This window comes from Cheilinus undulatus, linkage group 11, assembly GCF_018320785.1.
Source record: "Cheilinus undulatus linkage group 11, ASM1832078v1, whole genome shotgun sequence".
In the NCBI taxonomy this organism is placed as follows: domain Eukaryota; kingdom Metazoa; phylum Chordata; class Actinopteri; order Labriformes; family Labridae; genus Cheilinus; species Cheilinus undulatus.
The window spans coordinates 14,158,317-14,180,669 of record NC_054875.1 but is presented as its reverse complement, the minus strand read 5'-3'; the positions used below and the strand labels follow the sequence as shown (position 1 = coordinate 14,180,669).

Below are 22,353 nucleotides of genomic sequence, written 5' to 3'. Positions count from 1 at the left end.
CTCTCATCAGTATACTGTACTGTACAGTGTGGAAGCCTGGGTGTGTCTGCATGGCTGTGACAGCTGCTGCCAGTTGCTACAGGCTAATTTACTGCAGTGAAAATTTTAATTCAATATGATAAATTACAGCTATATTGATTTATGTCTGCTTCAGTTCTCTGGGTTGTTTAAAAACTGACTCAGCTACTTAGAGAAAGCATATGTTTCAGGTTTTAGAGCAGCAAACCTCATAAATACTGTAACTACAGTAATGAGCCGTTTATCAGTGTTTAGGGCGACATTAAAATGGTAACTGCACAAGGCAAGTGGGGAATAAATGTTTTGTTTTTACAGAGGGGTTGGTCAGAAATGTGTATTTTATGGGTTTTGTGTTTGTGATGCAGAGCTTCAGTATATTTAGCTCAGTTCCTTTGGGAGAAATAGGGCGCGATTTATGAGTTTCCTGCTGCTTTTTTTCCATGTGTTCTGACTTTCAGTATGAACTAGATCCTAGAGGTGCTGAATCAGGTAAAGCTGTTCCCTGTGACAAATTGCTCCTCACCTAGAGTTGTCATTTATTGAACAGGTTTGATAACAAAAGTAAAAATGTACTGATTATTTTTTTTACTGTTGTACATTTATAACAATAGAATGCCGCTATCATAAGGTTTTGACATGGCAGTCTAAATTTTAGGTTAGAAATGTTTATTTTCACTTATTTGTCCAGGCTAGATAATGTATAGATTACTTTTCTTAGTAAGAAACTTCTAGTGCTTTAGAAGACCAATCATGATCAATTAGAGAGGTGTTTTGTTTTCTATGTTTTTTTCTTGAGCAAGGGCAGAATCATATTTTTAGACTACATTGCTGTACAAGTGGGGTTTTTTTTTTTTTGTAAATCAAAGAAAATTCTAAGATATCTTAAAGTTAATCTGTTTGTCCTAATCTCAGTATGTGAAAGGTTGTTTGAGTCTCCATTAACTACTACTGATTTCTTATTTACACCCTAACATTTACAGGTGAGTCAAATATGTCATGATTACAGGTGGGAAAATCTTTTTTTTTTTTCATTGTAACACTTCATCAGTCACACTCAGTTGTCTTTTTTCTACACCCACAATAAATTCAACTCTTCAGGAATGGTACAAAGAGGTAAATGTGAAATGTTAAAATAACAGTTAAGGACACTTTGTTGCTTTAATCTCTAGGGTTGCCATATTGCTACAGTATTAAACTTCAATATGATACAGTTAATAATCAAATGATCGATATCTGTTTTACTGAGATGGCCACTAAAAAGGAAGTTCTAGGCACCCAATACAATACAATACAAGAACTTTATTTATCCCCGAAGGGAAATTCAATCTGGGAGTCTCATCTGTTTACTTTAGAATTATACAGTCTAATTGCTGATGGTATGGAAGATTTTCTAAATCTTTCTGTCCTGCAGCTCAGGGATAGGAGCCGTCCACCACCGTTGTTTGCTCATTGAGCAGTATTGGATGTATTAATATTTTCAGTAATCAAGAATCCACTCATGCAACCCATCTAACTAGCACCTTTACACTTACCAGCCACTTATTAGGTATGCCTGGTCAACTGCTCATTAACGCTAATATATAATCAGCCAATGACATGGCAGAAACTCTTGCATAAAGGCATGTATTTACAGTAGATGCATGTTAGGTGATTTGCTTAAGTATTAAACTACACCCAGAAAAGGGAAAAGAGGTGGTTTAAGACTAAGCTTTCATGTTGTTTACACCAAATTTTAATCCCATCGTTTGAATGTCGCTGTACATACATTACAGCAGGCAATGTTATTTCAATCTTCTACTGTCCAACTTTGGCAAGCTTGTACAAGTTGTACCCACTGTTTCCTGTTCTCAGCTGACAGGAAATGCACCCTGTGTTGTCTTCTGCGTCTGTAGCCATCTGCTTCAAGGTTTGATGCTCTTCTGCAAACCTGGGTTGTAACAAGTGGTTCTTTGAGTTACTGTTTTCTTTCTATCATCTGGAATAGTCCAGCCATTCTCCCTGACCTCTGACATCAATGATGCATTTCTGCCCAGAGAATTGCTGCTTGCAGGATATTTTCTCATTTTGGAGCTTTATGCTGTAAATCTTAGAGATGGTTGTCTGTAAAAACCCCAGTAGATCTGCAGTTTGTGAAATACTAATACTACAGCTATTGCATTTTAACAGTTATTTAAAATCACATTTCTTCCTCATTCTGATGCTCTGTTTGAACCTCAGCAAATCATCTTGACCGTGTCTATATTCATGAGTTGTATTTGATTGACTGATAAGGTATTTGCATTAATGAGCAGTTGAGTTATACCAGTTACACCTAGACCAATTGTGCTGAAAATGTATTCATGCAATTTAGACAGTGTCTGGGACTTGGCTTCTTGAAATCAATGATGAATTTAATCCTTTCAACTGTCCTTTGCAGCAGATGTAGATTTTTTAGCTTCATTTTTTTCAACACTATTGGTTTCTTTTAAAACAAAGATTTATTTTTTTTTAATAAAAGATAGTATTTAAAGTATCAAAGAATCAAAAATTTTGACAACCTTACTCCAGGTTGTTATAAAATGGTAGAAAGTTGCTCTATAAGTGAGACAAGTTACATTTTTATTTGAGCTGTTAATTTGATAATGAAGTCTTATCAGAGAGTCTTTGGTGCGCTAACTCTATAGTGGGAATTTTTAATTGGAGGGTGTCGGCTCTGAGCAGCAGCACATAAATCCCCCCACAGAGCAGACACTGATGTTAAAGGTGATGGCTGAATGTTTCTGTTAGGCTGATAAAAGGTATAAGCTGATAAAACTGTAAAGACTTTGGGGTGGTCAGGAGGTGGATGTACATGTATTCAGCGGCATTAATAAAACTGGTGACAAAGGGAGAATCATAAGTGACAAAACAGCTCACAGAGCCGAGTGTGTTTTGTGTATTTATGAAAGGTGTGACCAGCTGATGGAAACAGCTGATATTTTGATTGGCAGTCCACCACAATGACTACAGGAAATCATGAGTCACCATGCTTTAAAATAGTGAATCTAATATATTATAGCAGAAAGTTGTGCTAGACTTGAAAACACTGCATTCAATTTATTGTACTAAATATTAAAACACAAAATACTATTTTATCAATAGTAATGGAAAAAGTAATATAATGAACTTAATTTAGACTTACTAAGCAACATTTACTAAGTCAGACCTCTCACTACAGAGCAATAACCAGCAGCTCTCATCTCATCAACATTTTTTTTCTGCATGAGGTTGTCACTCTTTTTGGTATATTGAATAAAAAAGGAACATTATTTCCAAGAAATAGCAGTGGAATGTGTGCCGATCATTCTTTGCAGTGCCTTCACACAGATATGCACATAATAATTCCTACTCACTTTCTTTGACATTTCTACAGTTTGTACAGCGTACTCACTGTTTAATTCTCTGCACAAAGTTTGAAGCATGCCAACAACAGCAGCTGTATCTCTCAAGCACTCAGATACCTCCAGCAGCCTCTCTGTGCACGTGTCAAAGTTAGTGATTGGCTTCCTTGATGGGCTATGTGTGCAAAGTAGAAAAGTCTGCGTCTGTTTGTGAGTTTGCTGGCACAGGGCCATCCTTAGTCCTTCAAAATGATGACAAATGATTGACAACCTTACAATCTATTTTTTTTATCATCCTTTAAAAAAATCTGTCAGTGAAGGCGAATCTTGGTTAATGCCACCTCTGATTAAGGGAAACAAATCACAGGCTTAGCATGCAAAGATATAGTCCTCTTTAGCTTAATCTGTCATCCACTAATAAAAGTAAGATTAAAGTCCCCACAATCTATTGAGAAAAATTTCAAACTACTTTTCATCAAGGTGTGTCCTGTAAAGGCAAAATATAGTGCATATCTGAGAGCCTTTCTGCTAAATTAGCTCATACTGCTACAAACAGTAAAAACACTTGTCCAGGATATTCCATAAGGGTGCCGTTGAACCTACAGACAGGACGTTCGTCTAATCAATGCCCAAGATACTTTTGAAAGGTTCAGCCTTTCCCAAACACCAGATGGATGTGCAGTATATCCTATGCCATGTTTATGCTAATATTAAAATACTAACTGTTAATTGACTGTTTAATAGGGGGAAAAAACTACAGTAGATTAAGAGAACATATGGAATTTTCATTCTGAAAAATCTCCACCAGAGAATGTTGAGCATCAAACTTCTCTCCCCTCTATTTGCCTTTAAGCTTTATGGTGGAAATGTCTTTATACGTATCTAAAATGTATTAAATTATCTGTTGAAATAATAGATGACTTAGCTTACATTTGGTGCATGAAGCTCACATTTGGAAAACCTTGAACAACTGTACTGTCTGTTGTTTAATATTAGAAGCAGAAAAAAAAAATCAATATTTAGTTGAATTCTCTTTGACTCCCAAGTGATCAGTTACAGACTTTAATCCTTCTGCCTCTGTTTCTCACTGCCCCAGTGAACTTATTTAAAGTTTTAGAGTTTCTATCATCTTTTATATCAGTTAATTATCGATATACAGCAAATCGATAATTATACCCTGAATATACAAACGTTTCAAAGGTTTAAATAACATTTAAATTAGGCGCGCATTTGTGGAGGTTTTATCATTTAGGTCGCCCTCAACAACAAATAGTATATAGGGAGTATTAATCAGACAATGTTTAGACACACAGCACACCCTGGCTCACAGGAGCGAGAGAAACACACAGCTGGAGTGCACACACACACAAATGGCACTGATGTGCTGATCCTCCATGGACAGAGGAGAAGGAGAAAGTTTATTATGAGCTCAGAGAGATCCGCAGCATAATGGCTGTAGATGGGAACGTTTTATCTGTGTAGTTTAACAAGTTTTACTGAAAAGTAGGTCAAGAAAATATGTTGGCTCGCCTGTATGCTGTGTGGAAAACCTACAAAGCACTCCATTGCTTCCAAAAAAAACCCTTCCTGTTAGGGACTAATTTACGATGCAGCCTTTGCCGTTTTGTCTCCTTCTGCCACGTACTGATCCTCTGATCAGCCTGATCAGCCTCTGGACAGCCCTGCACCTTTAAATGCCTTATTTCACTTTGAAACCTCACAGACAGCTCATTGGACAAGTCAAAGTAACCTGCAATTCGTGATACTAGATATTTTATCTTTTAACAGTTATTTTCACTCATTTTCATTTCAAGCCTTATTCAAAGTGCATACAAGTGCAAGACATCTGCATCAGAAAACACTGATTTTGACTAAGTGGTTACACTTTTGCTATGGGGATATGATTTTATAAATGTGAACTAATCTGAATATTCATTGTTGTGGGCAATGTGTTGTGAGGGAAGTAAGAATTTTAGCAAACAGCTACAAAAATCACTTGCCTGCTAGTCACATCAGCCATGCCCCTAATAATGCAAAACTTTGTATTAAAGTATATAATACTGGGAATATAAGGCCCTGTGTCCGTAGCTGGATTTTTTAGCACTGACAGCTCTTATTTTCAAACCAAAACCAATGTAGTCCAGCGTTCTGAGGCGCCCTCAGTGGAGAAAGCGCTCTCAACTGTTCAACTTTTAGAATAGCACTGCACTCGTTAATGTCACTTCTCCCTTAATTCTACGAACGTTTTACAGTGCATGTTAACGTGCAAGTAAAAAAATGTCCGCGATGCAGGAGATGAGCTTCTATTTCCACTACAGTGAACCACAGTTCATCACTACATCGACACCACGTTGTCTTTAGAAGTAGATAAACAAAGAAATTTTTTACCCTTTACTTGGATAAAAAGGACTTTTTATAAAAAACAAATCTATTTCAGCTGATGTGTGTTTTGATTTCAAATGTTTAAATAATCAGAAATTGTGAATCTGTGGAACATGTTGGGTCAGGTGAATACTTTGTAAACTACAGAGAATGTGTTATCCACTGCAAATTTATATTGCGTGTTCTTAAAGCCGATGTATTTAGTTTTTGGGGTTAAACAAGGGGTTAAACCAGTGCTGTTAATTAAAAGAATCAGCTATTGATATTTAAACCCAGAGGTTGCACTGGACCTTTTTTGTTGTCCATCATTTTGATGGTAATGATCGTAAAAATTCTGTCATACTATTTTTACAATCCATCATTATGATTTTCTCTTTAATAAGTGTAATATAATATAATTCAATATGACTTTATTAGTAGTGTTTAATTAATGAAGCACCCTTTGCCAACTTTAATTTAAAGAACAATCTTGAGGTTGTGCATTTTTAATGGCGTTGAGAGAAAGATGAACACAACAGTGCAGCGTTTACTCCTTGGCATTTTTAAGCAGTGATGGTGGAGCAACAACCCCTGTTATCAAGCAAGCAACAATGAACTGCACCATTTAAGATATTACGTACAGTTTAGGGACATTTTTAATGCCAAGGTGTTGTAGTTTGATGGTCATAGCTGATAAGAAGTTGTTAAAAGGCTGCACTGTGGAGCCATGCACCTTTTTGTCTGCTCCACAGGAGTTGTAATCCGAAAAAACATCACGCACTTGGATCTTGCACACTGAGTTAGGTGCCTTTGTTTTTGCCTGACTGTGAAAATTTGTAGAATGTGGCAAATTGTTTTGTACTGCGAGCCTGTGTCTCTGTCACTTCTTTAAAATCCCACTGGATCCATCCTGACAGAGAGCTTCATACAGCACACGGCCATGCGTCATAGCACTGAGACAAGTTGGAGAGATGGAGAACAACATTTTTTAATTCTGTCTCTATTCTGACCTGTGAGTAGGCTACAAACGTGCCATTATCTGTTATATTTCCATGGTTGGTATCCACGTAATACATGGGCAAACTACGGTGTTTTAAGTGAGGTTTCAGTGCGAAAAAGGGGGAGAGATGGGGAGGGATTGGGCAGGGTTGAGAGAACAAGAGAGAATAAAGCAGCAGGTGCTGATGTGAACCATCAATCACCCATCTCCCTGTTATATTTCCATGGTTGATATCCACATAATAGATGAGCAAACTTTGGTGTTTAAAGTGAGGTTTTAGTACGAGAGAGAGAGAGAGAGAGGGGAGGGGAGGGTGGGGGTGAGCAAGTGGGTGGAAGCAGCAGGAACTGTTTTGAATCGTCAATCACCCATTTACATGACTTGGACTGATATGAAATTTGGCACAAAATCAAACCTATTCCGAAAAAAACAGAACAAAAAAAAATGACAATTTCTACACAAGTGTGCAGACATGACTAGAGCATCATGAAATGGACTCATTCAAAATTCTCTGTCATCCTTCAAAAAAATCCGTCAATGACAGAGAATATTCGGTTAACACAACCTCTGGTTTAACCTGTTGCACTTCGATCTAAAATGCATTATCTAACTGTACTACTTCTACTACTAATGACAATAATAATGATCATTATTGTCATTTTCTGTAGTTGTTTTTTTTTGTGGTAGTAGTAGGGCTTGTAGCCATGTGTGTATAGTGAAGAAATTGATCAAAAAATAAATCAGATCCAATCTGAAACGTAGAATTTGTGCACGAAGAACAAAGTCATAATTGCAATAAGCTAAATGTAGCTTAGTAGTGGGACTATATTTTTTCTGCATGTCCACTATGACCACTATGAGAGAAATCTGTCCAATAAATATTGAACTTTATGTTCACTATCTATCTGGCGGGGGGGGGGGGGTCCAATCTACTTTCTCTGACACCCAAAATCTTTGCACTGTCAGAAAGATGCTAATTGGATACACAAAGTGTAAATGGATGATTCAGTGAACACATGACTCATCTTTCTTTTCCTGATTGGCGTCTGGAGAAATCAAGTTGATGTTGTGTGGCAATTAAAGTCCAGAGCCAGACATGAGGATGTGAGTCACTCTGGATGAGTGTACGGTTCAAGAGCCAAATCTTCTCAGAGAAGCTCCTGGATCTGACTGTCACATATAAAATACATACAAGAGTTGCATACACACATCCCAACTTACAGCTCTTTGTTCTCTCAGGCTCAAGAATCTGTCTCTCTGTTTTCTGTATTGTTGTGACAAGGCCAGTGTCATTATAAGAGTCTGAAAACAGCCAAGGCTGCTGTCGGCTCTCTTTGTCAGTTGCCATGGTGAAAGTCTGAAGATGTATGTGGCGGATAAGAGGTATGTGTGTATGTGTGCACATGTGTGTGTGATTACTTGTAATCATACCTGTGTTTGCTTGTTGGTGAAAAGAAATTGTATAACAAATATTCATAAATGGAAAGCTAGCTGTGATTTATTGTGCTCCTTTGTCTGTATAATTCCTGAAATATTTTCCAGCAAGAGAGAAAGAAAGAGTAAAGCAGATGAATGAAAAATGAAGGTTGGAGCAAGGGAATATGTCAAGGCCAGTCTGTGTATTTTTTTCACAAATTATACATGTGGGCCTTCTGTTTCACAATGAACATGGCAGTGAGAGAGGGAGGAACACATTAAAAGAATGGGAGTCATAGAAAACCCTGTTTTGTGTCTAAAGCGGCAGTCAAGGCCACTTGGTTGAAAGGCAGAGTGGTTTCTGTCTGTTTTGTGGATGAATGCCTGAAAGCAGACCTCACACATGCTTTTTTTAACTGCTACAGAGGGAAGAATGCAGACCTCAACAAGCTGCACACTCTCCTCAGTCACTCTTCATTCTATAGAAACCTCTTCTTTTTATTCCTGTGAAATGGAAAGGCAGCCTGAAAGCAGGCTCGTTTGCTGAAAGAGAAGAGGAGGTTGTACGTGAGGCCCAGACTTTTGTTGGAGAGACGGTCTCAGCCATCAGTGTGACACTCTAGGCAAAATGTAATATCCTGTTTGAAAGATTACAAGGCTTTATGTTTCTACTTGATAAGTTATTTTTCATTTGAATTTTAACATGAGTTTATTGTCCCAGAGCAGTGGCTAATAGACAAGACTTCTGGTGTGACTGTAAGCGTTAATGAAAATGATCATATTGTTGAGTGTCTGAAGATAATGTGTTGAATGAAAACTGTTTTTATGTATGGATATTGCAAGGTTTTTAAAGACAAATAAAAATTCAGTATAGGTGTAACTGAGAAAGCAACTGGAAAGCATTAAAAATTGAACACAAATTGTGTTGCAGGTCTGAACACAGAGGCTGCTTGTCAGTGATGTTCGATTGGTTTGCAGAGTGTGGTTAATGTTTGTAGTCTTAGCACCACATTTCATCAGTTGTCCTTGCAAGTTAATGTCCATAGCTCAACTAAACCTGGTTACACGTCACTCAAATTTATATGTCAGTCTAAACACAACCTGTATAACACTTCATCTTCATTTTCTAGATTAAAAATTCTGCCAAACCACCTGGTGCTACAATAGCTATCCATTCCCTGTGCTTGTTTATATCAGGACAGTAGAAAGAGGAGAGAAGAGTAAAAACCAAGGCTCCAGACAGTCTATGGCTTCAGTCCTGGTCGTTTGCAGACAACCCTGCATCATGCAACAGTTGGTCTGCTCCATCTCAGAAAGTCAAAGTACCATTGAGCCAAGAGTGGCCTTAATTTTGTTCATATCCCTCTACAAGAACAGTGCTTCAACTGGTTGGTAGGATAGGGAGGAGTTTAATTTTGTGAACTGTGTTAAATTCATGCAGTTGATAAGAAAGTTTCCCAGATAATGTTTGCTTCAACCAATGTACCAATGCAATAAATATACCAATAAAAATTGCTGAGACATGCATTGTCATGACTGCATATGTGCATGCAGCTGCCACTTTTACACACTGCATGACACCTGATTGCAAATTTGCCCTATTCCAAGCAGCTGCTTCACTTCTCAAGATGTGCTGGAACACATAATAATATAGACCAAACCAGCAGGGTTGGGCACCACTTATCTCGATTGTTATGTATGGTATAGAGCAGTGGTTCTCAACGTTTTTTCACTGATGTACCCCCTGTGAAGTACTTTTTCAGCCAAGTACCCCCTAAAGAGTGCAAAGCTTTTTTGGCCAAAAAGAAAAACATTAAACAGTGATGTTTTTCCTCTTTTCATATATGTCTGTATCAGTGCCTGTGGTTTTTGCCTTATGTTGCCTGGTAGAGAGGGAGACAGGCAGCAGGTAGCCCGATATTTGAATATTAAAGCACTACTTGCACAGCTGGAGTGGTTTCCAAACTAGCGGGACTTTAGTCCAGTTAAATATTACACAACACAGTCTCCTCTAACCTCAGGCACAAGACTTATTGATGCTCTGAATCAATCAGCTCACTGAAATTACTCCTCTCTCCAGTCTGTAACACAAACAGGTGAGCCAATCAGTTACTGTGGGTAAGTTTAATCCTCTCCCAGTGAACCTCATCTGTGCACTTATTATTATTATTGATCATATTTAACACAAAATGAATGAAAAGTGGGTCCATCATCTTAGCAAACTTGGCTGGCACAGTGAATGAAACAGTGAAACAAAACGGCTCTAAGGGTAAAAGTGCCATTATGCATGGAGCAGAGGAGAGAGCTAGAGAAACCTCCTTTTATCTTTCGCTCCAATATACATCACTGTTTATCAGAGGACAGGAGAAAACACACCGCAGACTTTTGCAGTGTGAATGTTTTTTCAGGATGTACATAATGTATTCACAAAATCATCTCTCCTGATGTGCACAGAAACATGTGACAGAATTCGCTTCAAATTATTTGCATTTTCGTGCTGTTTATTTGTGTCGCCCTTAATGTATAAAGGCCTGTAGACTTGTATTTGATTGAAACTTTTTTTAGTTATTTTAAAGTTTTTGTATGGATACAATTTTTAAATTGCCTACATGTATTTCAAAATCTCACCCGCCCCCCCATGTCACTGCTGAGTCTCTGAGAAATAAAAGTGAGGGGGGAAAAGTGGTGTAGCAGCTCCAGGTGCACTTTAGAAATTGCACTGAAATAACAAGAGTGCCTTGTATTAAATATTTGGGCTTTATTCCAGTTAACATTTTGGTTCATGTCTCAGATTAAGCTGCTACATTTTAATAAAGATTGTCGTTTCGAATCTGTATGATTCATATGTTTTTGATCCTATTCAAGTTAAACTGTTTACACCACTTTAAAGTGGAGTTAAGATGTTTTTAATTCATTTTTGAGTTCAGTTTTTGTTGTGACTAATAGAGTCAAGTTAACGTCTAAGTGAAATTATAATATTTAAAATTCATTTATTAAATTCATATGTTACTCTGACTATTGACGCTGTTACACCACCTCTAAGTGAATCTGAGGATATTTGAGTTCACTTTTTTGACTGCTCAGGTCAATCAGCTGACCACTTTAAGAGGATTTTGATTGTCTGATTGAATACTGAGCACTTCACTAAGTGAATATGTAAATTTATTTTTTGACAGATAATTAAAGTGAAACAGAGCTATTACACCATTCTGAGCAGAAATTTGATTTTATGTTTTTTACAACAATATTGGCTTAACTGAGTTAAATGGAATCAGTTTGAGATATCTAATAGTAACACTTGAAACTGTAATCTAGGTAATTATGAGTATCGGATCGGGACTCTGTATCATTCAGTATTAAAAAATCGGATCAGGATCGGAGGCCAAAAATGCTGATCGGGACAACCCTAGCAAAAAGGAATGCTTAATTTAATAGCTATAATATTATATTTACTTGTTTTCATGGCAGATTTTATAAAATGTACTTCATATTCACAATTCCTTGGTATTTCAAATTGACTTGCAGGCCCAGTGGGTGGGGAGGAGGGCCACATGTGGCTCCCGGTCCAATGTGCTAACCTGACATGCCAGATGGACTATTTCTCACATGCATGGCATAAAATCTGACCAGTCTTTTGGCTTTGCAAGGTTAGTGGAGTGCTGGTTTGACTAAAAGCAATCTTGATAAGCAGAGGAGAGCAGTGAGATGTGAGTCTCACACGATCACTGCAGCATGAGACCTTACCATAGCTGGTAGATGCACAAACTGCATGTAGGGAAGAAGCTACTAAAGGGGAACAGAGCTTTACAGAATCTGTGTGTTGTGAACTTAAAGACACAAAAAATTGACTGCCACCAATATGATAGGGTGGCTGATGTTGTGGATTTAATGGTAATAGCCGACTGTATTTGTATTGATAAATGGAACTTTGAATATTAATTTTAGAACATCCAGAGATATATAGGAACATACATCACTGATAAACAGAAAATGAAGCTGTGTTATTTTAGTAAAGGCAGAACTTGTGATTTTTAAAACAGACATCTCTTCGTTGTTTGTCTTTTTTATGTCAAACCTTTAGTTTAGGATTAGGAACATGTCTATTCTTTTTTCGGATTATAGCCTTTGGAAATGAAGGCTCTTTCAAAGTCTGAGCTGCCTTAATGATGCAGACAATTGTGGACAAATGATGTGTTTTCTGACATGTTTTCCCAAATTAATCCAACAAATACTATTAATGTCTCGTCAGTTTGGCCATTGGGCTCCAGTATTATTGTTTAAATTGGTCCAAAGGTGTTGTCTTTTATCTGGGCCAGCTTTATTTTAGGATTTTTTTTTTCTGTCCCACCATGAAAGTGGGCATATACATGAAAGACTGAATAAAACAATTATGTTCTGTTTAAAAGAAAAGCATGTCTGGTTGAAAGGCCTTCTTTATTTGTGCTAAATACATCCCAAAGTGTGAGTGAAGCACTCTGCTTTTGTCATTAGATTAAAGAGGGGTTTTATGTGCTGCCCTGTATTACCATACAAGAGGCTGCTGTGTTTATGTGGAGTGTCTGGGGATTGCATTGAAGTGTCTGATGGCTTCGTTTACCTCGCTGCAACAGCACAAACTGAAGTGCATGATGGGAACCATGGTGTGTCATTGACTTGTTAAAGTGTGCTGTCTTAGCTTTTTACTGAGGCAAATTTGTGTGCTATTACAGTTGAGAGGTGTTAAGTCTTTTCCTCAAATGGCTTTTTATTTTTCAATCAGTTTTCCTTTGGCTGATGTTTTTTCATCTTTGCAAAAGTGTAAAAAATGCTTCTTCTCAGCTATAGTGGTACACATATTTGGGCCTTCTTCAAGGAAATACTTGCATCTAAATCACTCAGAAATGTAATATTTGTTTTTTTGTGGCTGATTTGAAATTAACATTTGAAACTCTCTTTCTAGAGCACATGACGTGTTTCATTTAAGGAAGTTTTGCTTTCTATTTCAGTGGATAACAGCATTGTAATGCACAGTTGTGTCTTGTTTTCCAGCGTTTGGCCCAGCAGGAGTAAGCCTGGAAAATGACGTTTGCTTTTGATGTTTATTTTTGAGGTGACAGGTTGTTATTTTAGGCACACGTATTGGAAATAGAGTGCTGTTGTCTTTTGTACTCTAATTTCATGGTAGTAATGAAATTGTAGGGAAGCTCTTAACAGACATTTTGAATACCTGCTTCCATTATTTTTGTCAAAGTTTCTGTCTGATTATTATTAATTTTTAAAATTAATCACATCAATCCAAGCAATGAAAGATTAGCATGTCAAACAGAAGTACCACTTCAGTTTTTCCCTCATGTAGATGGTCTTAAGTAAGGCCACCTATGTATTTTAAATGTCCATCGAAGTATTACGGCTGAACTTGAGTGATGATGACATGATGGGCAGTGTGTGCGAGAGAGAAGTCAACTGGTCTGTCTCTCCAATAAATTCACCATTTAGGTTGTGATGTCTTATGTTAAAACTAGGCCTGTAGTCAAGCAAAGAAAAACTTGGTCACCTAAACAACACCAACACGCTGACTGATCAATTAATTGTTCACGTAAAAAACAAACAAAAAAAAAAACACTTCACTTCACATCTCAAAACCAGCCCAATCAACTTTGTCTCACATTTGATATGTTTTTTCCAATTATTTTACAGTGTAACCACCCTGATACAATCAGAATATAACATGTTTTGTGTCACTTTGTGTGCCTCTCTGCCTGTATTGCCCAGCACTGAATTGCTCCTCTTTGTCTCTTGCTGCGCTACTCTCAATCAGTCAGCTGTGCGCTTCTGCCTCTTTGTTCTCACATGCACACAAACTTTTGCACAACCAACCCACAAACAGGATCTTGGTCAGACAAGAACATATCAGCCAACTCACCAACCAACCAGCTCGAAGGTGTCAGCCAAAACTAAAGCTGCTCATGCCTTCATGAAAATAATTTTATTCAGTTGTTTGCTGCAGGTGCTGTCCTGCTTTTGTCGTTAAGGATGATTGTTGTGATTTATGCATCATAAACAAGCATTTGCATACCTGCATCATGTGATGTGATAACAGAATATTGAATATTGTTTGACTTTGTCTTTAAAGTTCCTCTGATACATAATGTCAAAAGAGTGAAAATAATGTGGCAGGGTGTGACAAGATGCTGTGAGAAGAGAGGTGTGGGTTTGTGAAGATAGGAGGATGAAGGGAAGTCAGACATTCAAATTAATAGTTGTTCGTGAAACAAAAACAAATAACTTTGAAAATAAAGCACTAGAGAAAAAGGAGAAGTACTTTTCTAATCCAAAAACGATTTTTTTTTTTTTAAATCTCAGCCTTTGAAACATGCTGCTCAGACATAAGCAGCAATACAAGTTCTCGTGTCAGTCCTGACATTTTCATGACCAACCATGCACCCTGACCCTTTTGACTGTGTATAGAGCTCAATAGAGTGGTTCCGGAAATAAAAGTCCCGTTCATTTTCTCCAATTACAATTAGATTATAGCCATATTTTAGAAATATTTGAGGTTGACACACCATGAACAACCTGAGTGTTAGATGATGGTTTATTTTCCTGGAAAAGACAGAAATTTGCAAGATATCAACCTCTTTTGAGAAAAACATATTTTGATCACAGTCCCTGACAAAAATACCACAGTGCCAACAATCCTAGAGTGTCACAGCAACGTCTGATTGGTGAAGTCTGGAGTATCTATGAAAATGTCTACCATGCCTGTGAACAAAGGCTGGTGATGACAAGCATTCATGGACTGAAGCAATATTTGCACAAACTGTTACACTATTATCTTTAAAAATGTAAATGCTACAACAAAGATAAGTGTGGCAGAAAAAGGGTATATGCATGGTTTCAAAGCTCAAAAAGATATCTTTGTAGCAAATAAAAGTTATTATGGAATACCCAGTTCCTTCATCCCTGTAAGGAATACAGCAGGTACACAGTCTTATACTTTCTTTTTCCATTTTTGTACCCCATTTTTCCACAGATTCAAATGTTTTAGAGAAATGAGTATTCAGGGGGCTGGTTAGTTTGGTTCATGCTCTAAAAGTGTTGATAGAAGGATTTTATAAAGTGTCTAGGGGGGATTTGAATGCCATATTTTACTTCTGGAACCAGAGCCACCAAGGAAGAGGGTGGATACCGTTGAGCTCTACTGCAGTGAACTTGATCTATGCCAAGAAAGGTGTGAATATGGAAGGCAATGAATCTTTCTGTTAAAGTAGAATAGAAAAGCATATTTTCTTGGCAGTGTTTGCAGGTGAACACAAAATCCTTTACAAAGTACCTGATATATCTTTTCTCTCTCTTTCTAACAGGTTACTACGGGAGAGGCTGCACCGATGCATGCCATCTGAACCCATGTGAAAACGAGGCCCAGTGCCACAGGAAGTCCACCTCTTCCCATGGATACATCTGTGACTGTGGAGACAACCACTATGGACAGTACTGCCAGCACAGGTACAGCTAAGCACACACAGAAACACACTAGGAACACAACATTGATGTAACTGTGTACCTGTGAGGAGCCAACAATGTCTAAAGCTCCTTTGATGCTGTTTGTTGCCCAGTTAAGCTGCGTTCAGGCGCACTCATGCAAGTGTGTTCATGATGTGTGTTGGTAGCTTTAGTTCTGCCTTGTTGTCCCACATCTCCAGCCTTGCATGTAATCCACAATGGGATGAGTGTAGACTTAACGTAATAACACACAAACACACACAGAGGTTATCTGTGTGTGTTAAAGTGTAAGGAGAGAGCATGACCCTGACCTAACCCCTTCCTGCTCTCCTCTCCGCCTGTGAGATCCACACAGCTTTAAATTACTATTATCAGGATCTTTTCTGTGTGAGTGTCAGTGTGTAACTGTGTGTGGGTGTCTTCTTTCATTTAGTTACAGTGATGCTTTCACAAAGACACACATTGTCAGCTGCTGATAAAATACACGTCTTAAAGTCTTTGTCTTCCTTGATTTTCCCTGATATGTTTCTCCTGCCTCTCCTTTTCTGTAATTTAACCTCAGTCATCTTAAATGAAACATCAAATGTGAACATTTTGCTCATTAATCAGCTTTCAACACATCTGTGTTTATGATAAATTATTCCACATTTTACAGTCAAAGTATTAACTTTTAGATTTCCAATGAGATGAGCTGAAACCTTGCAGAGCAGATGGATTGGCCATAGTCCATGTTTGGCATCAGGCAGATCCCACAAGTTGAAATGCTCGCTGACAGGATGAACAGTATCATTTGAGGAGAACAAACTTTGAGTTGTACTGCAGTCCTGTAAACAATGACCAGTGACCAGATTAGCATGGGTGCAGCTATAGCAGCAGTCTCACAAAAAACTAGATATTGTTTTAATCAAATAAGAGCAGAAAACGGCATTGAACGTTTTTCTTTTTGGAAAATGAGGATTTACTGTTCTCGTGCCTGGTTTTGGCAAGAGTTTGATATACTAACTGGCTGCACTGATAGCTGACAAAGATAGCCACTGCTTGTGGAGTGTGTGATATGTAATTTAGTTCTCAGCACACTCCTGCGTCATATGTTATGTTGCTCTGATTGGCCCATACTAAATGTATTTAATGTGACAGAGCTCTGGCTCTTGCCAAGCATTATTGGGGCTGTCTTGGTGGAAAAGGGGTAAGACGGAATGTTTGTCCAGTCATCCACTAAAATATTTTTAAAAGTTTCTGCCCCACCCAGACACTGTCTATGGAGCATTGTCCAGATGGATGTGAAATATTTTCCGTGCCATGGATATGTAAAGCTTGTCAGATCAGATGAATGGCTGATTTATGTAAACCTTCAGAAAGGTATTTGTTACCTGCAGTACAAGTCAAAGTTGCATGTTCCTTATATAGCTCAGTCTTAAATAGTAATGTTGTGGCAAGACTTAATGTTTGAAAAAAACAAGTCAGAACGAGCTGATTGCAGCCTGGGTGATATTTATTTGAAAGCAGAACAAGACAAATGAGTGAGACACAGACATCTTCTCAGTGTCCCCTTTTACAGCTTTGTCCGTGTATGTAAAAACATATCAGTGCGTCATCAGGAAGCTGATAACACTTCATACGTCAGGTCCTTCTGACCCAGGCCTCTTCGCTAGGAAACATCTGTGGTAAACAGTTTCTCTGTTTACCACAGTCGTCCCATGCCAGGAGCTAGAGGCTATGTGAGGACTGCCATGTGAAGTCTAACTCATTACATAAAAATATTATACACTTACAGTACGTATATCCTGCCATTTCTCCAAGGCCTTTAAGGTTCCTCATACTATAACACAAATTTTTCTTCTGTCCTGTCCTTTAGTAGCAGATAATATACAGCATGCTGTACAGAGAGATGCTCCATTAAAGTCAATTCTGTCATGAGATGTAATAAAAAGTCTCTGGAGTTGATCCTAATATTCTGTAAAGATCACTGATATCTGATTTCTGTCGGCTAAACTTCCCGTAAGAGCAATAAAGAGACGCACAGAAGAATGCATTAGCTCATCTGAGCAGTCATCCCCTCTGTGATCCATTACACAAGACAACAGGGGGATAGCATATTAATTGAAAACAGTATAAAAAAGCAACGTGACGTGTTCTGTAAACTTGACTGATAAAATTGTAGGCAAAAAGATAAATTCAGCTGCTAGAAAACATTTAAAATCCCTCTATTAGAGAATGTAGGGCTAATTTAAAGGAACAAGGAGCTCCTACTCTAGTTACTTTTTTGGATCATTAAAGGTTTGCTAAAGTAGATTTTCTTTAAGGTCATTTATTTCCTGAGATCTCAACTCCTCACACTTTTTCTCTGGTCTCTCCCAGCATCAATGTTTTGTCTGAGTTTGATCCTACTTTTGGATTCATGAATATTTTTTTTAACACTTACTCTTTTTCTTCTCTTTTGTATATTTGTTCTTAATCATTTTAAAATTGGAGTGAAACATGAGACATTTTAAAAACATGGTCAAGTTTTGGCTTGCTATATTGTCTGCTTTTCTTTCTCCAAGTTCAGCTACGTTTTTGTGTTTCTGAGTAGAATTGATCACCAGTGCCCCAGGGGCTGGTGGGGATCTCCGACCTGCGGGCCGTGCCACTGTGACACCAATAAAGGCTTCGACCCCAACTGTAACAAGACCAATGGACACTGTCACTGCAAAGTAACTATGAAACACACAAACAAACATAATGCAGTTCACCTTTTTTCCAATTAACCGTTTTACACCTTGGTCTACAGAAATTAATGTCCATTTTTAACCTAGCTTGATAACTGTTATTTTCTCTTTATTGAGCTCTACCATCTATTGACATGTTACCCACCAGCTGGTATGAAGATTTTTACATTATCACTTTGAATGCTTCTAATGTTAGAAGGATTAGAAGGAATTTGGCGGTGTTACTCTACAGATCTGTTTGGCTTTGGTTAAACCCAGACACATAGTAATCATCTCACAATGTGATGGTCTGATGTACAAAGACAGACATTTTTTTAATCTTAATCTTTAATCTCTTATATCGCCTTTGAACAATGCACTTAACCACATGTTATCCTTTGCCCTTTGGCCTTTTGTTATTAATTTCTTGGGGGAAAAAATCAGTCAGAATAAAAGATTTGAACATAATGAACTTTTTCTGGTCAAGGACAGGCCATAGATAATAAAAATAAACTTAAATGTTCTGTGCTCTGCTGATTTGATTGAAGATAAAACTCATTCATGCTCTTCTACATAAAAAAGACGCACACAACACTCCCGTGTAACAAAGTGCACGCGCATAGATTCACTTCTGACCGTAGTGATATAATGATCAATTGCCATCCTTGGCCAGCTTAGTACTTAAACTGTTGTTGAGAATCTTAATGGACAAGGCACAATTTAGTGTTTATAGCAGATCAGCCAGCTCAGAGGGACCATAAATCTTGACAGAGTGCTACGACTCAGCAGCTCTTTAATAGTACTCTGTGTGTATTTCTGAAGAAGCATTATTTCTGTGAGGATTTTACAAAATCTACAGCTAATGGTAATGCTCTTCCATGACTCCATCCACTCACACTGAGTCAAGAATTGTTTTTTAATAATTTTTTTAATAAGTAGAGTTACATTAGTCTTTGAATTCATTTAATTATTAGACCTAAAAGTCAGAAAACCCACACCTTACAGCTAAAAGAAGAGCAGCCTCTTCTCATGTGCCAATAAGAAAACAGCAAATTACTTATGTAAAAAAAATCAGTAGATTTGATTTTTTTTTTTTTTTCAAAGACAGTTTTCTTCAGTTTGGTAATTACAAACACACCTTAAAAATCCATAATATAGAAATATCCACATAACAGTCCATCAATCAATCAGTCAATCTGTGTTTTTATAGTGCCAGTTCATAGCCGAGGTTTTCTCAAGACACTTTACAAAAAGGTCAGGTCTAGGCTGTACTAATAAAGTTGTGCCTTCTGACTCATACTTTTTATGTCTGTCTCTATGTGTTAGGAGTTTCATTATCATCTGCGAGGCTCTGACACCTGTCTGCCATGTGACTGCTACCCTGTGGGTTCCTTCTCGCGGTCATGTGACCCAGAAACAGGCCAGTGCCAATGTAGGCCAGGTGTGATTGGTCGCCAGTGCAACTCATGTGACAACCCCTTTGCTGAGGTCACAAATTCAGGCTGCGAGGGTGAGAATAATTATTTGCTTTGTTGAGATGTTTGAGTCAAACTTTACTTAAGATTAAGTATCTCTTTTTTTTTTTATTTAAGATTCACTCTTGTTTACCCAATAAGGGACTTGATATGTTATTTAGTAATTCATCTTCACATCTGACAGACTGCAGACTGATCATCTTTGTGTTCATTCTTGTTTTTTACACATAGCAGTGTTTATTCCAATAATAACAGTGACTTGATTTTTGGGAAGTAGAGACATTATGGGTCAAACTGCTGCTTTATTGTATTGTTTTAAAAGCATCACTGTCTTACACCAGTGTAATTCATTTTTAGAAATGTGTCTGGTTATTTGTGGTCAATATCAAAGCTTTCTGCTTGCTCTTCTCCAACAAAAAGAAAAATCAATCTTTTCTTACACCATTTGATTGTTTAGTTTTTCCAAAACTTTCTGTGTCTGGTGAAAATTAAAGGCAATATATAGTCTCAAGTAGAATTTGAAAGCAGTGTTCAGACTGTGAATTATGCACTGAGACAAACTGGCATGAATGAAAAAAAGGTTAGTCAATGCTAAGCTTTCACCATTTATAATCATCACTGGGTAATAATAGGATTTCACTTTCTTCATTTATCTTTTCTTTCAGACAGTCATGTTCATCCAACTTGTGAAAATAACAAAGATATGGTTAATTATAATCTTGTGTTTAACATCTTCTCATCACCTTTGTTTTCTCCTCTGTTCAGATTTATCTCTATCCAGGTTCCCAATTGTAATTATTCATTTTAATTTGTAGCTGGTCTCTCACACATTTTCATTGTAAGTTGAGGGAAAAGCATATCTCCACACTAGATGCGACTTCTTTTTAAGTTAAATAAAAATTAAAAAGTATGATTTTATTTTATTTTTTACTCTGCAGTCATTTATGATGGGTGTCCAAAGACCATCACTCAGGGGATCTGGTGGCCTCGGACCAAGTTTAACCTGCCTGCCGCAGTGCCCTGTCCCAAAGGATCTGTCGGTTCGTACAGTACATTCAAACATATAGATATGGAAATACTGGTGTACAAGCTGTGCCGGCTTCAAACCTTAGTTCATTCTAATGTGGCATGTCCTTTCTCTTTAAGGTGCAGCCATCAGACACTGTGATGTGGAGAGAGGATGGCTGGAGCCAGACCTTTACAACTGTACCTCACCTCCTTTTGTGGAGCTCAATGCTGCGGTATGTAGAAACATTCTACTTGCACCATTAAATACATGGTCTGATCACATTTAAATATAAAACCTGAACAAGGGCTAAATGCTGCTTACAAGGAAGATTCACTAAAAAGAACTGTCCATTAAAAATGGTTTCGCTCCCTTTTTTTTGATTAATGTTGTCAGTTGGTTTGAGCCCTTGCATCTTTTAGCTTACAAAGATCAAAATCATGTTTGAAAGCATCCAAAAGATGACTTAGTTTTGTGTATGAATGAATCTTTCTCTGTTGTATTCTCTGTTTGTCCAGCTTGATTCTCTGGAGCGCAATGAAACAGAACTGAACACCATCATGGAGAAGAAACTGGCTCACCAGCTACGTGATGTCACTGAAGCAACCTCTCGTCTTTATGGCAATGACTTGCAGATCGCTGAACGGCTGCTGTCCCGCCTCCTCACCTTTGAGACCCAACAGAGTGGCTTTGGACTCACTGCCACTCAGGATGCACATTTCAATGAGGTAAAGGAGGAACACAGCATTTTCTCTTTTCTGTCCTTTACTGTTTTGGCAAACTCATACTTTGTGTATTATATTCTCACAATGATACATTTCAGTGAAAGAGAGGGCAGGGTGTGGAGTGAGGTCAGGTATACAGTCATATGACATATGGAGATGTATTTGCTTTTAGCATTGTTGCTTGTGAGATACTGGGAATCACAAGCTGACTGAATACATAAAGGCCCTTTTGTCGAGTATACAGCCTCATTGTGCAACAGGAGGCAGAATTTCATTTTAAAATTAGGTTTTATTTACAACTTGTGCAACAAAGAGGACAAAAGTATAAAAATGAGGCTAGAGCATGTTTCAGTAGTTGCATTGATTGATTGGTCTTTAAAAATTTTCAGCATTTCACATTGAAACCAAAAACACTCATAAGTAAATTGAAAAGATGTTTTAGAGACATGAAAATTAAGATGTGACATGGTGTCTAGAAGACGAGCTGTATAGTGTTATATGAAGCCTATAATTATTTTGTAATGTTGATTTTAATGTCAGAACTTAAAACGGTCACTGTGTTGCCTTTTTTCAACATACTTGAATGGAAATTGTCAAAGAGGAAAACTGTGAATAAGAAACATACTACCATAGATTCTCCAATCAAAAGAAAGTGCCAGAGTCTGTATTTAAAATTCTGCCATAAGAAAGATATTTGCATCCATGGCTATGGAAATATTAGGGAAGAAAACGACTTCCACACTATTTACAGTTTGGAAGAACAAAAACACAAGAATCCAACTGAAAACTCAAAGTGCTTCTTATTTAGGGCAGTAGATGTGATT

At 37.6% G+C, this 22,353-nt stretch overlaps 1 protein-coding gene across 1 annotated transcript in view; it reads left to right on the top strand.

Moving 5' to 3' along the window:
• Positions 1 to 22,353, top strand: part of celsr3 (cadherin, EGF LAG seven-pass G-type receptor 3) — a 163,862-nt gene that overhangs the window by 99,632 nt on the left and 41,877 nt on the right. The window contains exons 15-20 of the mRNA XM_041798985.1: positions 15,498 to 15,639; positions 18,209 to 18,329; positions 19,650 to 19,833; positions 20,737 to 20,838; positions 20,945 to 21,039; positions 21,323 to 21,532. Coding sequence (XP_041654919.1) covers positions 15,498 to 15,639; positions 18,209 to 18,329; positions 19,650 to 19,833; positions 20,737 to 20,838; positions 20,945 to 21,039; positions 21,323 to 21,532 — 854 coding nt within the window. The remainder of the gene's footprint in view (positions 1 to 15,497; positions 15,640 to 18,208; positions 18,330 to 19,649; positions 19,834 to 20,736; positions 20,839 to 20,944; positions 21,040 to 21,322; positions 21,533 to 22,353) is intronic.